Genomic DNA, 13,890 nt, shown 5'->3' with positions numbered 1-13,890 from the left:
CAATATGTTTATTGATATTTCCAATTTAAGAAATTCAGACCACATAAAAATAATAATGATAGAACGTAACATCTGAATAATAGGGGTTGATTTCTCAATGACCATCTAACAATTATTATTTCAGAAAAATATATTCTATCAAAAAAGAAAAAAAATACTTTCTATAATACATATAAATTGAGTGACCAATTGAAAAGTCAACTCACAGATACTTGATTAACGTGTATTTGTTAAAATGTCAACATTTCCTACCACGTTAATTACATACTAGAACTATAATATTTTGAAAGAAAATTGAGAATACTTCCAAATTTCTAACATAGAGGGTCAATTGGGCAACGCGCAGATTGGTGCTCCACACATTTCAAATTGGCTTCCCAACTACAACCATATATTCATTTGTCTTAAGATTTTCCCAATCTTATTAGTCGGTTGACCTAAAAAAAAACAAAGAAAAGTAGCACAACCGCCAAGTAGAAAAAGTCTGCCCACTTTAAAATGGAGCAATCTACAAATAGTTACAGTTGAAAATTGAATATTAATACAAATTCACAATGTATATACCAAGTTAAGTTATATCACTATCACTATTAAATGTCATACGTGAAATTTTGTCAACTGTACGTAGTCTATCGTAGGATATAATTGCGGCATTAAATTTTTAGTTTGAAAAATTTAAGGGGAAAAAGTTTAAACAAGAATTTTTTCTAAACTCAAAAAAACCGAGTTAGTAAACTTACTCTAAATAAATGCCACCGCCCACCGTTGTTATTCGATACTCCTCCGTCGTAAATGTTCATACTCGACCTGAACGAGCAATAATTAAAATAATAATTTTATTACATTTAAAAACATTAACTCCCTTAATAAATTCAAAGTCTAATGAGTTAAAAGAGAAGTGCTAAATAGCCAGAAAATTTGGCAAAAAAATAAAAAAAACTATAATTTTTTTTTTAATTTTAAAACAAACTGATCTTTTTTTCATTATTTAGTTAAAATATATTTAAGTTAAAAGGGTAAAAATGTTCAAAAAGTTAAAATAACATAGAAAAACTATTTTTCTTGCCAAATTTTTTGGCCAAAAAGATTTTTCCCAGTTAAAAATATTGTCTTTTATTGATTCCTAAAAAATGATAAATGAAAAGTTAAAATTAAACTAGTAAAAAGAGATATTTATAGTAATTTTTACACATATCAATGCTGTATCATTTGGCACTCAACCCAAATTCATCCAAAAAATTAATATGGTAAACTTTTATTAGGGACACATATTTTCCTCCTTCTGAACAAGTCTGATTTTTTCAGACAAATCCTTAATTTTGTATGGTTCTGCGATTAGTTAAAAATATTTTCATCATATTTAGTTAAAAATTAAAATTTCTCGTAAGAAGTCATGTAATTTTGGTGAAAAATTATACTCATCACTCTGTTCCTAATTACTTATTCACTTTTGAATTGACATACCTATTAAAAAAACAATTATTGACATAGTGAGTTTACCATTTTACCCCTATTAATTATGAAGTAGATGAATTAAAAAGGCGAAATGTTCTGATGGACCCTTGTACTTGTATGCATTTGTATTCTGGACCCTTCTACTTAACTATTTGTCAATTGAACCCTTAAATTCAACGTAACTTAGCATTTTAAACCTCCTTGGCTTTGCGTGTACTTCAAACTCTCAACAAAAATGACACATCATCATCCACATCAGATTTAAAATTACACATCATTTATTATTTATTTTTAAAAAATATATCAATTGTGTTTTATCTAATAAAAAGTAAAACAATAAAATTTAAATTTATTCCTTACGCTAAAAAAGAAACCCAACATATTTCCAAAATAGATTAGGCAATAAGCTCTTCAACTTCTTCTTAACTTTGACAATGGTGGTGCTTCTATGGAGGAGATCAAGCTGCTGATGCGTTTCTTCCTTGGAGGGTGAGTCCCCATTCCCATCGTAAAACATACAAAATCTACTATTTTTCTTTCCTCCTCCTTCAACCATCACATAACTACTAACCTAAATCGCCAGCGCCGCAGATCTAGCCGAAAGTCTTTTCGCTATCGTAACTAAATCCTCCAATCCTCACCCGCCTCATTCTCCACCGACTAGCACCGTCTCTCTCACTCTACTGCGAACTAGTTTTCTCTGATGAGCTCCACCACTATCGACCTCTCCCACTAGCGGTGATTCAATGGACTCAAGGAGGTTTCAATGCCAAGATCTTTTAAAGATGATGACAATAGTATGAAGAAGAAAAAAAGAGTCGAGGCATGTAGATGGCTGCAAATGAAGGTGGAGTGGGTGAAGAAGATGGAGACTTTTTAATTAATTTTTAAATTTTTGTATTATTTTATTCTTTTATCAATATTTTTAAAACTAAAATATAGTACTCACTCGCCTTAAGGAGCGTGAAGTCACACACTTTCGCCAACTCAGCTATCTTAAAGACACACAAGCATGGTCAATGGTCAGAGAGGTTCGATAAATTGTGTTTCATTGAATTTAAGGGTCCAGATGACAAATGGGTAAGTAGAAGGGTTCAGAATACAAACTGGTACAAGTACAAGGATCTACCAGACCATTTCGCCGAATTAAAAATTTAAGACTTTCAAGAAGTTCTACCTTTTTCAAAGTAATTAATTGAGGGTATAATAGGTAAGGAATTTTTTATCCTTTCTTGATATGTCAAAATGGATAAGTAATTAAAAACAATTAAAAAAGGAAAAATAGATAGGTAATTAGGGACAAAGGAAGTATTATTTGTAGCCTAATGAAATAAATTCTTCCCTGTAAGCCTAATGAATTTTTTCTTGTCAAATCTCAAATTTTAATACCCATTTTCAGTTTCAGTCAAAAAAAATTCGAACTGATGCAATAATAAAAAAACAATTTCGACAAAAAGCTGTAATTTCGTCTTTCGATGTTGGATCGAAATGTTTTCCATCGAGGTGAAGAGATGGAAGAGTTATTTTTTTCTTTCTTCCGATTATGTTGTCTTTTTTTAGAGGAAGATTTCGAATGTGTTGATAATGAAAAAATATATTGTGGATTAAAAAAAATGAAAAAAATGAGAAGATAAAATATTGTATAGATGCTTCTAGCAGAGTTTCCATGGCAAACTAGAGTTGCACAGGTGTAATTATTAAAGAAGAGAGGGGGCTAGAGAGAGAGAGTGTGTGATTTTAGTTAATTAAATAATTTATTAATTATATAGTATCCAATTAAAAAATAACAGTTGTCAAATTAACTAATTTTAATTTATTTATTTGACTCACACTTACCTTCAGGAAAGTGAACACACTCGCTATGACAAGTCAACACTTAAAGAGTGTCAATATTTCTGTTTAAAATACTTCAAAGCGGTAATAGGACTCCCTTGAAGTATTAGTGTGTAGTTGAGAATTAGGTAATAGATTAGAGGAGCATTTGGCTATTTTCTATATATAATTAGATGAACATTTTACTAAATTTATTTGTCCCATATTATTTCCTTTGTCAAACAATAATTGTCCACTATACTATTTTGGGATGTTCAATAATATTTATCCACTTTATCAAATCAATGGATAATTTTACACTCAGTTCCTATGTTATCCTTATCATTAATTATAGTCATTTTCCTATTACATTTTACAAGACAATGCATTTATTATATTCAAAGGGTGATATAGTAAATTAGCCTTCTTATTTGATCACTTAATAAATCAGGATGAAATTAGTTAATTTTTTTTCTCATTTAACCCCTACAATTAATATGTTATGACCTTTAGAAGTTTCAATAAATTTTAAAGATCCATTTTTTATCAAGAGGTTAATTAATATGAATAAAGGACAAAATAATAAAGTTGATTATTGTATTAATAATTTCTTAATTACCATATTAAATAGAAAGTATTCATCTAACATAAAACGAAAAGAGTATTATTTATGTACAATTTCATAAAATAAAAAATAGTGACACCTGCATTTGCATGCAATGCGTCGCTCTCTTGGTTGCCAATTCAATTAATTAAAATTCTTTAGTTGTTGAAAATCAGCGTCATTTTCATTTTGTCTTAAATATGCACAATTTTAGAAGTGTGTGATCATTCCCAACATAGATATATATCGTATACAAGATATTTATGTTTATATTTTTGAACTCTGCATTGGTCATATATATATGACACATGTCTATTTTATTATAGATGGGTTTAGTAAACTACATTATCCACTATTTCTTTTTTTATATATACTCTATCTTCTTATCTTAGATATTCCAACGATAGTAAAATCTTTACTTTATACAGTAGGTTTAGAATTGATAATGAAACCTGAGTAAATAGATTATGCTTAGTGATAGAATTGCTCTTTCCTTAATTAGTAGTTACAGATTTCAATTTTAACCATTGAGAAAATTTTGTTAGAAGCGTTATTTCTAAATGGACTATTGTAATCGTCTAAATTTAATCGAAACTTCAATGCAGTTTACGAACATCGAAAAAACTATGGTCATGTGTGATGGGAAATTCTTCAGCTAACCGCATTGTATTTCCTTAAGTAGGTAAGTTAGTTTCCATAAATGTCTTTGATTTAGGCTCCTTATCTGACTTTAATAACATAAATTATAAAGATTTATTTTATTTATAATGTAATTTAATCGATTAAGTGCTCTCTCTTCTTTTTTTTCAAATTTATGAAGACATCTCTTAAAAATTGCTCCTTTCATTCACTTTTGTTTATTTACAACTATAAAATTAGATTTTTATTTTTATTTATTACTTTTAATATATCACTGAAATACAATTGTTTTTTTTTCCTTATTTTATTATATCAAGAAAATCCTAAATCATTTTCTAGACTAATTAAAATTATACATCAATTCATATCAACATGGTGTTAAAAGAGTCTTACTAAACTTCGAAAGATATGTTTGAACTTTTTAACTTCAATTATTCGTATAAAGTTAAAAATAACTTTAATTTATATTTATGATTAAACAAAATTTCAATTTTTCATTTTTACGATAAAATATAGTCAAACAACTATCTATTCATATTATCCCCACAAGTACGAGCTACATGACGTTGTTACGAAAAAAGTTATTCGGACCTAGACGATTATATTTTCTATACATGTCTTCTAGAGTATGTGTAAGTATATTTAATGTGAACGTATTTTATAGTACTAGGATTTAGATGGGACCTCTTGTGAGGATAATGATGAGGAGTCATTTGTTTGGAAAACAATTATTTGAGAATTAATTATTTCACGGTATATAAGTAATTTCATCATAGACATGAAATAATTTATTTTATCAGTCACCATTTTTATAAAAATAGTGAGATAAATAATTTAAAAACTATTTAATACCTCTAATTAAATATGAGATAAAATAATTTTTTATTTTATTTCAAAATTATTAGTATCTTCCGATTACATTAGAGATTCGAATAGTATAAAACAATTGGCTATTTGTGATCTCCACAATATTTGGTTCCCATATACGTGCTTAAATATATATATATATAACTTACATAAATCTCATAGTGTAAGGACCTAAAATACATTTTATTCCTACTCTTTTTTAATTTACAAAAATTCCTTAAAATCAATGCTATTTGGATACATAGCAGACAAGTCAGGTACATTAAATCTGATACATTAAAACAAATTCAATTACACTTTTAAATGATAGAGAATATAAAATTGATTGTGAGTTCCCCAAATCACGCTAATCTAGTTGATTTCAATCTCTCCCAAATCTTAACAAATTCAATCAAATCAAAATTTAAATTTAATTCTCTCAATTCTCTTCCAAATCCGTCCACCTTTAATTCAAAATTCAAATTTTCTTCTCTCAATTCTATTCCAAAAATTTGTCTGACTTCAAACAATTTAAATTTTCTTCTTTCAATTCTTACCCAAATCGTAATAGATTAAAAAAAAGAATTCGAAAACAATAGCCAATACATGATGAATACATTCAAGAATTTGGGAAATCAAGGTGAGTTATGAACGATATATAAGTGATGGATTTCAAATTTCTTCTCCCAATTCGTCAAAGATCCTTTCAATTTTGATTCAAAATTATCAAAAAAAATTGAGAAGATACATCATGAATATTTTGATTTTGCTGAGACAATGAAGAATCTGAAAAAAATAAATATGACATTCAAGAATCTGAAAAAATCATGAGCCTCGATTTGCAATGTAAAAAATAGATCAGAGTTTTAATTTCATAGTAAAATAGATTTGACAATCAGAGGTATGAAATTACATATATTACGTTGTTAATTCAATTTTTTATTTGTGTTTTCGAGATAACTATACAATCGTGATACATTAGTATTTATGTTTCTACTATACTCCTATTAATTAAATACATTAAATAAATAATTTTGCATTTAAAGTGTTTGCTTAGAGATCGACAATTGTATTAATTTAAATATTTGTATCGTGACCAAATATTTAGCATGATACATTACTATTTTTGTATCTTGTTGTGTTTGTGAAATACTATACTTTATGGATGATACATTATAGATGTAATTTGTTGTAAAAACATCAAAATGTTCAAGAATGAGGGTATGTATCATATTGTAGTTATATTTTGTACCTGATATTAAGTATAAGTTTAGTTGTTTGATTGTTTGTGATTGATACATAGAAATAATTATTTTATGGAATGTATCACTAATTTCTTTATGTTAACAGGTTATTGCATCACTTGAGTATCTTTATTCAGTGTATGATTCTGAAAGAAGATACATTGAAAATCAAGTATCAGATGCGTAGAACAAAAAACGATTGTAGCAGTGACGTATTAGTTATAACACTAACAAAGACTAATTCAAGAATCAAAATAAACGAGATACATTGTGTCTTTGACAGTGATGGTCGTGTAATGACATATCCAACTTTTTCCTTCTCTTTTTTGAACGTTTTTTCAATGGTAGATTTAAAACTCCGACATGTATAAACATTTTAAATCAAATACGACTTTCTAGTTTTTGATTTATAACATTAGATTTCTAACAATATGTAATAAATAATTAAAATATTATTTAAAAATAAAATTATCAAATACGGAAAAAAATAAAATAAAAAATTCCCAATATAATTAAATAACAAAATATTTTTCCATAAATATAGTAATTTGTGATTGATAAGGTATATCAATCAATTGATTTTCTTTCTATTAGTTGATTTTTATTTTTGTTGTTATCCTTCTTCCTATTTCTTTCTTCCTCGTGATTCTCAATCAGTTGGTAAAGATTTTTCAAATTTCATCACCAAAGAGTAAAAGAGTTTTTCCAAATCTTGATTCAACATGTAATTTTTTTCAGATTCAATCAGTTTATTATTTATTTATTTTTTGCCTTTTTATAAGGTTTTTACCTTGATCTTGTTTTTTATTTTCTTAATCTGAAATTTGATTTTTTAGAAATAAGGATTTTGATTTTTGAAAATTTAATTTCGTTTTTACTTTTTTATATTATGATTTGGAACTTTATTTTGAGAAATTTTGATCTCATTTTTGGTGTGCTATAGGGAGTAATTTGTGGAGTGAAATAAGAATGGGATAAGCATTAGTTTTGTGAGTTAGAATTTATGTATCCAGCATTTGGGGTTTGAGAGTAAAATAAGGAATTTTGAAAAAATATAAAACTGATAGGGAATAATGGAAATTATGAAGAAAAAAAAGATGTGTATATAAGTAATTTATCCTAAAAATATTACTCCGCTAAATTTAGTATTATAATGCAACATGCAAACTTTAATTAAGTTAATTAAAATATTAATATTACTCTACTTGCTGTATGCGTGATATTACAATAATTAATACTACTTCGTAGGTACTTTCACACCTTAATTACTTGTTCATTTTGACAAATCAAGAAAAAATATTATTATTTTTATTTATTATACACTTAATTAATTATTTTGAAAAAGATAGAACTTTTTGAAAATCTTAAATTTTTAATTCATCAATTTCATAATTAATAGGGATAAAATAGTAAACTTATTATGTCAATTATTATTTTCTTAAAAAGTATATCAATTCAAAAGTGAATAAGTAATTAGGAACGGAGTAATAAATACAGTCACTTTACTAATAAATGCACACCACATGTCTCTGGCGATTTTTGTACCTCTTTCTCAGACCTTCCTTTTGGTTTCTTCACTTCATAAATATCTCATTTCATTTCTTTGATTTCTCAGAAAATTAAAAGACTTTTTTAGTTTCCTTTTCAAAGTCAGATTTGAAGCAAAAATCAAGAAGAAAATGAAGAGTAAAGTTGTTGTTGAAGATACATTTGTTCACAGTGAAGAGACGAATCTTACTGTTCGGAAAACTTCTCTTTTCTTTACCGGCGATGGATTCACTGCCTACGACTGCAAAGGCCAGCTAGTTTTCCGAGTTGACACGTACGGTCCCGATTCTCGTGACCTGGGTGAACTCGTTCTCATGGACGCTACAGGCAGATGCCTTCTCACTGTCCGCCGTAAGGTATAAACTCACTAGCTCAATAATACTTTTTCTGATTTTGCGATTTAGGGCAAACCGAGTTTACTCAGTTATAGCAATTTCTGATTTCGGTGCAATTTTTGAAAACAGAGACCGAGTTTGCATAATAGGTGGGAAGGCTATTTAGGGGAAAGAGAAGAGGGAAAAAAACCGATATTCAGCGTACGTAGATCTTCAATAATCGGAAGATCTAACGTTACAGTGGAGGTATTCAGCAATCCGACGGAGGAGTATCAGATCGAAGGATCATTCGCACAGAGAAATTGCACATTCTTCAACGCCGACAAGGTATCTGTGGCTGAGATTCGACGCAAAGTGGATGCTTGTGCTCATGTGGTGCTTGGAAAAGATGTCTTCTCTCTCTCAATAAAACCCGGGTTTGATAGTGCCTTCGCCATGGGATTAGTTCTCGTGCTTGATCAAATCCAAGTTGATGATTTTTCTGATAATCGGGTCGATGCCGACCCAATTATCTCCGATGATCCTAATTTTTCTTCTTAGTTTTTTCTATAAAAGAGTTTTAAATTATATATATATTTGGTGTATAGTTTTGAACTCTTTGTAAAATTAATCTGTTCCTTTTTGTCTTTAATGTTAAATACGGAATCCTACTAACTGAATCAAAGTATAATAATTTGGCCATTATTAGAGAAAAGAATCTGGAATTATTCTCAATTTTTAGCGTTGTCTTTATAGTATCATTGTTTTGCTGCATCAGCTATCGGAACAAAAAATATTGTTACTGAAAAGCATTGATGTTTTTTTTTTTTTTCACGAGATATTTATCATCAACTTTCTAATAACAATAAATATCAAATAATTTTGTTCTTCAAAGCTTAAACGTATGAGAAATTCATCTAGTATTTTTTTTCTCTATGAAATTTGAATTCTCCGTTCTTAATCCACTTTATTAATTACCTAAAAAAAACACCTTTGATTGATTCAAGTTCGCCTATTTGCCCTTTTTGGATTTTACTTAAATGTTGAATTCGTGGCAAATATATGACGTTGGCCTCTGATTATAGTAGTGGAATAATAATTATCCTACAGATAATCCAGGTTAGGAAAAAATGGAAATTGTGAAGATAGCAAAAGTGAAGGTTATTTTCATTTTATATTTATTTGGCTTTGAATTCTTTTGTAATCCCATAGGCGATAAGCATAATATGCAGCCACATATTCCATATTTGTTTTACGTATGGCGATTCTTCCACTCGTTAATTTGGTGCAACCAGGGTCGTCTCAACAAGTTTGGGGCCTAAAGCCAAACATTATAAAGAGGTCCTATTTTTTTAGTTGATAAATATAAATTGAATAATTATAGTATACTAGTGTAATTCTACAAATGAGGTCTGAAGAAGCAGGATATATGTAGATATTATGAAGTAAGAACGCAAATAATGTTAATTTTCAATGAAAATGATATAATATAAAGTTGGAATAATACATGACTCAAAAATTAAAAAATATGATGATATTAAAATAGTGTAGCGATGAATTTGATAAGTTAATAAATAATATTAAAATAGTGTTGATTAGTTTTAGTGCTTGAAATTTGAATAAGACACCAAAAACAAATTTGATATTTTTATAAACACACAACAATACATAATGTTGAATGTTTGAACGTTTGAGAGACTTCAAGATATTCAATAATGAAAGAAGGGATAAGGCACAAGTACCCCCTAAACTATGACTGAAATTCCAAGACACACATTAACTAAACTAAGGTCCTATTAGCCCCTAAACTCATTTTATATATAATATTGTACACCTTTTGGCTTATGTGGCACACCTCGTGACTCTATGCAGTTGAGGCGCGTGAGGTATATTTGAATGCCACGTAAGCCAAAAAGGTGTACAAAATAATAAAATAAATGAGTTTGGGGGTAATAGGACCTTAGTTTAGTTAAGGTGCGTCTCTGAGATTTGGGTCGTAGTCTTGGATCATAGTCTAGGGAGGTACTTCTACCTTTTCCCACTAAAGAATAAAAAATAGTGGAAGGAGAATAAAGAAAAGTTGGTATAAGAACACAATACCGTTGGTTCATGATAATCGTCAAAATATAAATGAGCTAGACAACAAAATAGATAGTCAAATGCGAAACTAGAAAGGATTACTACAATTAACTAGCCACATAAGAATCTAGAAAAGACACTACAATCAACTAAACTATATTCAATTTCTCAATTATGTTTTCTATACAAAAAATTATTTTCAAATTTGTCAATACATCAATTTTTTTTAACAATATATATATATATATATATATATATATATATATCTTTGAGAGAAAATGGAGGCCCCAAAAAAATTGGAACCCCAAGCGATTGCTTTAGTTGCCTTATGATCGAGACGGCCCTAGGTGCAACTTGTGGTGTCCAATGTAACTCTCCCAGTAACACTTGTTAATTTCTCGATGATCACAATATTTGACGCTGAAGTTATGAAGTCGGGTTGTTTGTTTATTATGCTTTGATTATAATAAAGGGATTATTATGATGTAATAAAAACGAGTCAATTATTTTACCATGATTAATAATGAAAGAAAGATATGTTTATCTATAAAAAGTAATTTTATGTTGATAATATTATTCGCATTATAGTAATAAATTTTTTTTAAGGCAAAAAATTTGTATTAGGATTATTATTACCCCTTTTAGTGTATTGTATATGGTTCAGATTGATGTTGGCAATAATAAATGACTTGTCTTAAAACCAATCAACCGCAAAGAAACGTTAAAATTGCTTCAATCAATTATTGCAGTATCCTTTTCATTCTTTCCTTGTCATAGTGGACCTTTAAATGGGACTGCTAGAATCATTTTGCCCTTTCACCCAAATCTATAAAAACAAAACCTTAGATTGTGCTATGCTATGGGCTTATTTTCCACAGTTTTCACCTTCTTCTCTCCCCCATCTTCAAGTTTTTTGAGTTCGGAATTAAAAATATCACTTTTTACCTCTAAAATATATAAAGAGCTGCTCAATTTTTGTTTTAATCAAAAGGGACAATTTATTAGTGAGATAGCGAGACATAACAACATGTTTAGTGAATCCGTAAAATAGACTCAAAATATAAAATTTGTTGATGAATTCGCATTTCACTATATACATAAATATTTATAACATACTTGGTAAATTAGTAAATTTAATGAGACTAGTAAGTAGTAAAATAATGAATTTAAATCTTATATTAGTATACTAGCATGATTCACATGCCAAAAAGTTGAATAAACTCAAATTCGAATATTTCTGTTTTTTCATTTACTTCTAAGTCATATAATTCTGTTTTGTCTCTTTGATGAATATGGGATCATATTATGATCCTTATGTCTGGATGGTTGTCACTTGCCAAATAACACACGGCCCACACCTTTAATCAAATCCAACTTTTTATCCTAAAGTATGCTATAATTAAATGGATCACCTAATTAAAGCAATTTATATTAGCCAATACTTTAACAAGTTAGTGAGGACTGAGGACCCTCTTTCATTTATAATTTCTTTTTTAAAAATTTAAAAAGAGATTCAATAATTAGTTTGAATCCTACCTGGCTACATATTGCCTTGTATTGATCCAAGTGAATGGGAGGAAAGTACATATTAAAATAATTGAATAATAAAAGAAAGAAAGAAATTGTTTTTTTAATTTTATATATCTTTTTATATACCATGGTGCACGATTCCATAAAGAGGTTTCATTCGAAATTGTGATGGAGGACATACCTTAATGTCATCGACTTTAAATTTTAATCATGCCACTGGACATTTAATTAGGACATTGCACTATGATCCCAACAATTATGAGTTATTTTTGTTCTAATATCTTTTGATTCGGGTTAATCTCGTCTTCTTGAAGAAATTTTTATTTCTGAACATAAGAGATTTGAAAAGATTATTTTCTTTTGTTTAAATGGTAAGAAAACAAAATATCTCATTTCTTCAAAAATCAAAAGGATAATAAAAATAATCCATGTGTTACACATTTGTATGAAGACCAATCTTCTGCCACAATATCTTCTGCCAACGTTACATTTACCAATCTTTTTTCATGTTGTATCCCCTCCCCTCCCCCCCCCCCCCCCCCCCCAATCTCGAATAAATATTTTGCTCTTTAAATAATCAACGCATTACATTAGTTTTTTTTTTTGTATATTTTGTGTGTGTATTTTTCTTTTTTTCATAATTTTCTTTTATTGTTTAGACCCAGTCCAATAACAATAGGTCCAACTGATCAAGCCCAACCATTATATTGAGAGTTCTTCCTAATGTCTTGGGTTAGTTCTGTTACAGTTTATACAATTTTCATATGGATTCAGCATATTGAAAATAATATTATTTTTCCTGACGACTTAAATTTTTAGATGAGATAGTCGTTACATATTTTGTTATCAAATTAATTAGAATGTGGGCGAGGGAGGAGTATCTCATTATGATTCAAGCCATGTTGAAGGTAATAGATAAGTAAATAAAATGTGTTATTTGTAACTTAAATTTTAATATGAGATAGTCACTTACTTCAACACAACATCGTCTCCTGCTCAACTCTACAAGACAAATTAAGAAGCCAATTTATCTCCTACTATTTCAACATTAGGCATCCACACTTTGTTACTAATTCTATTTTTGGCTTGTGTCTAATTATTATCCATGTGAAATAGACAAATATATAATTGATTTAAATCATAAAGCATCGAGAAAATTAAAAGGAATCTATCATAATCACTAATCAGAAATCAACTTTATATTAGTCTGATTTGCTTTATTACAGATTTAATAAACCGACAGACGTAGAATTGATGTGATTTTTTAAAAAGCAAAAGTCGTCTGAAACCTAGCAATACGAGGACAGACAATTGTTGGATCTTTCATTTTCAATAGGCCGGTGGACTGGATTAATTGCAAAGTGGAAATTAAAGTTCCAAAATTTGGCTAATTCAACTAATCAAAAGTTGTATAATTTGAAAAAAAGATTGATTATTTAGTCCACTGACTCCTTAACCTAATCATACTCCAACGCTAAGCTTTTCTCTAAATTACTACTCCCTCCGTTTAAAAAAGAATAACCTAGTTTGACTTGAAACGAAGTTTAAGAAAAGAAAGAAGATTTTTTAATTTTGTGGTTCTAAATTAAAGTTATGTCAAATGTACCAAAATATCCTTTAATTTTGTGGTCTTAAACATGTCACGTGGAAAGTTGAAGTTAAAGTGTTGCCAAAAAAAGAAAGAGATCATTCTTTTTGAAACAAACTAAAAAGGAAACTAGGTTTATTCTTTTTGAAACGGAGGGTAATAAGTATCAAGTACTCCCTCTGTCCCTAAATACTTGTCCACTTTTCTTTTTATAGTTGTCCCTAATTACTT

At 28.6% G+C, this 13,890-nt stretch overlaps 1 protein-coding gene across 1 annotated transcript; it reads left to right on the top strand.

Moving 5' to 3' along the window:
* The first annotated feature begins 8,166 nt into the window (after positions 1 to 8,166).
* Positions 8,167 to 9,147, top strand: LOC125832345 (protein LURP-one-related 5). Its single transcript, XM_049511486.1, has 2 exons — positions 8,167 to 8,504; positions 8,613 to 9,147. The coding sequence occupies exons 1-2, from the start codon at positions 8,280 to 8,282 to the stop codon at positions 9,021 to 9,023; spliced, it is 636 nt and encodes a 211-aa protein (XP_049367443.1). The 5' UTR covers positions 8,167 to 8,279; the 3' UTR covers positions 9,024 to 9,147.
* Positions 9,148 to 13,890: the final 4,743 nt, after the last annotated feature.

This window comes from Solanum verrucosum, unplaced genomic scaffold, assembly GCF_900185275.1.
Source record: "Solanum verrucosum unplaced genomic scaffold, falcon-dt-bn FXZP01000009.1, whole genome shotgun sequence".
NCBI classification, from domain to species: domain Eukaryota; kingdom Viridiplantae; phylum Streptophyta; class Magnoliopsida; order Solanales; family Solanaceae; genus Solanum; species Solanum verrucosum.
Note: the sequence above shows the minus strand (reverse complement) of the source record. Positions and strands in the feature narration are given on the sequence as shown.

Coding starts and splice junctions, on each gene's coding strand:
- LOC125832345 (XM_049511486.1), top strand. CDS start 8,280: ATGAAGAGTAAAGTTGTTGTTGAAGATACATTTGTTCACAGTGAAGAG. Junction 8,505..8,612: donor TTCTCACTGTCCGCCGTAAG/GTATAAACTCAC, acceptor TTTTGAAAACAG/AGACCGAGTTTGCATAATAG.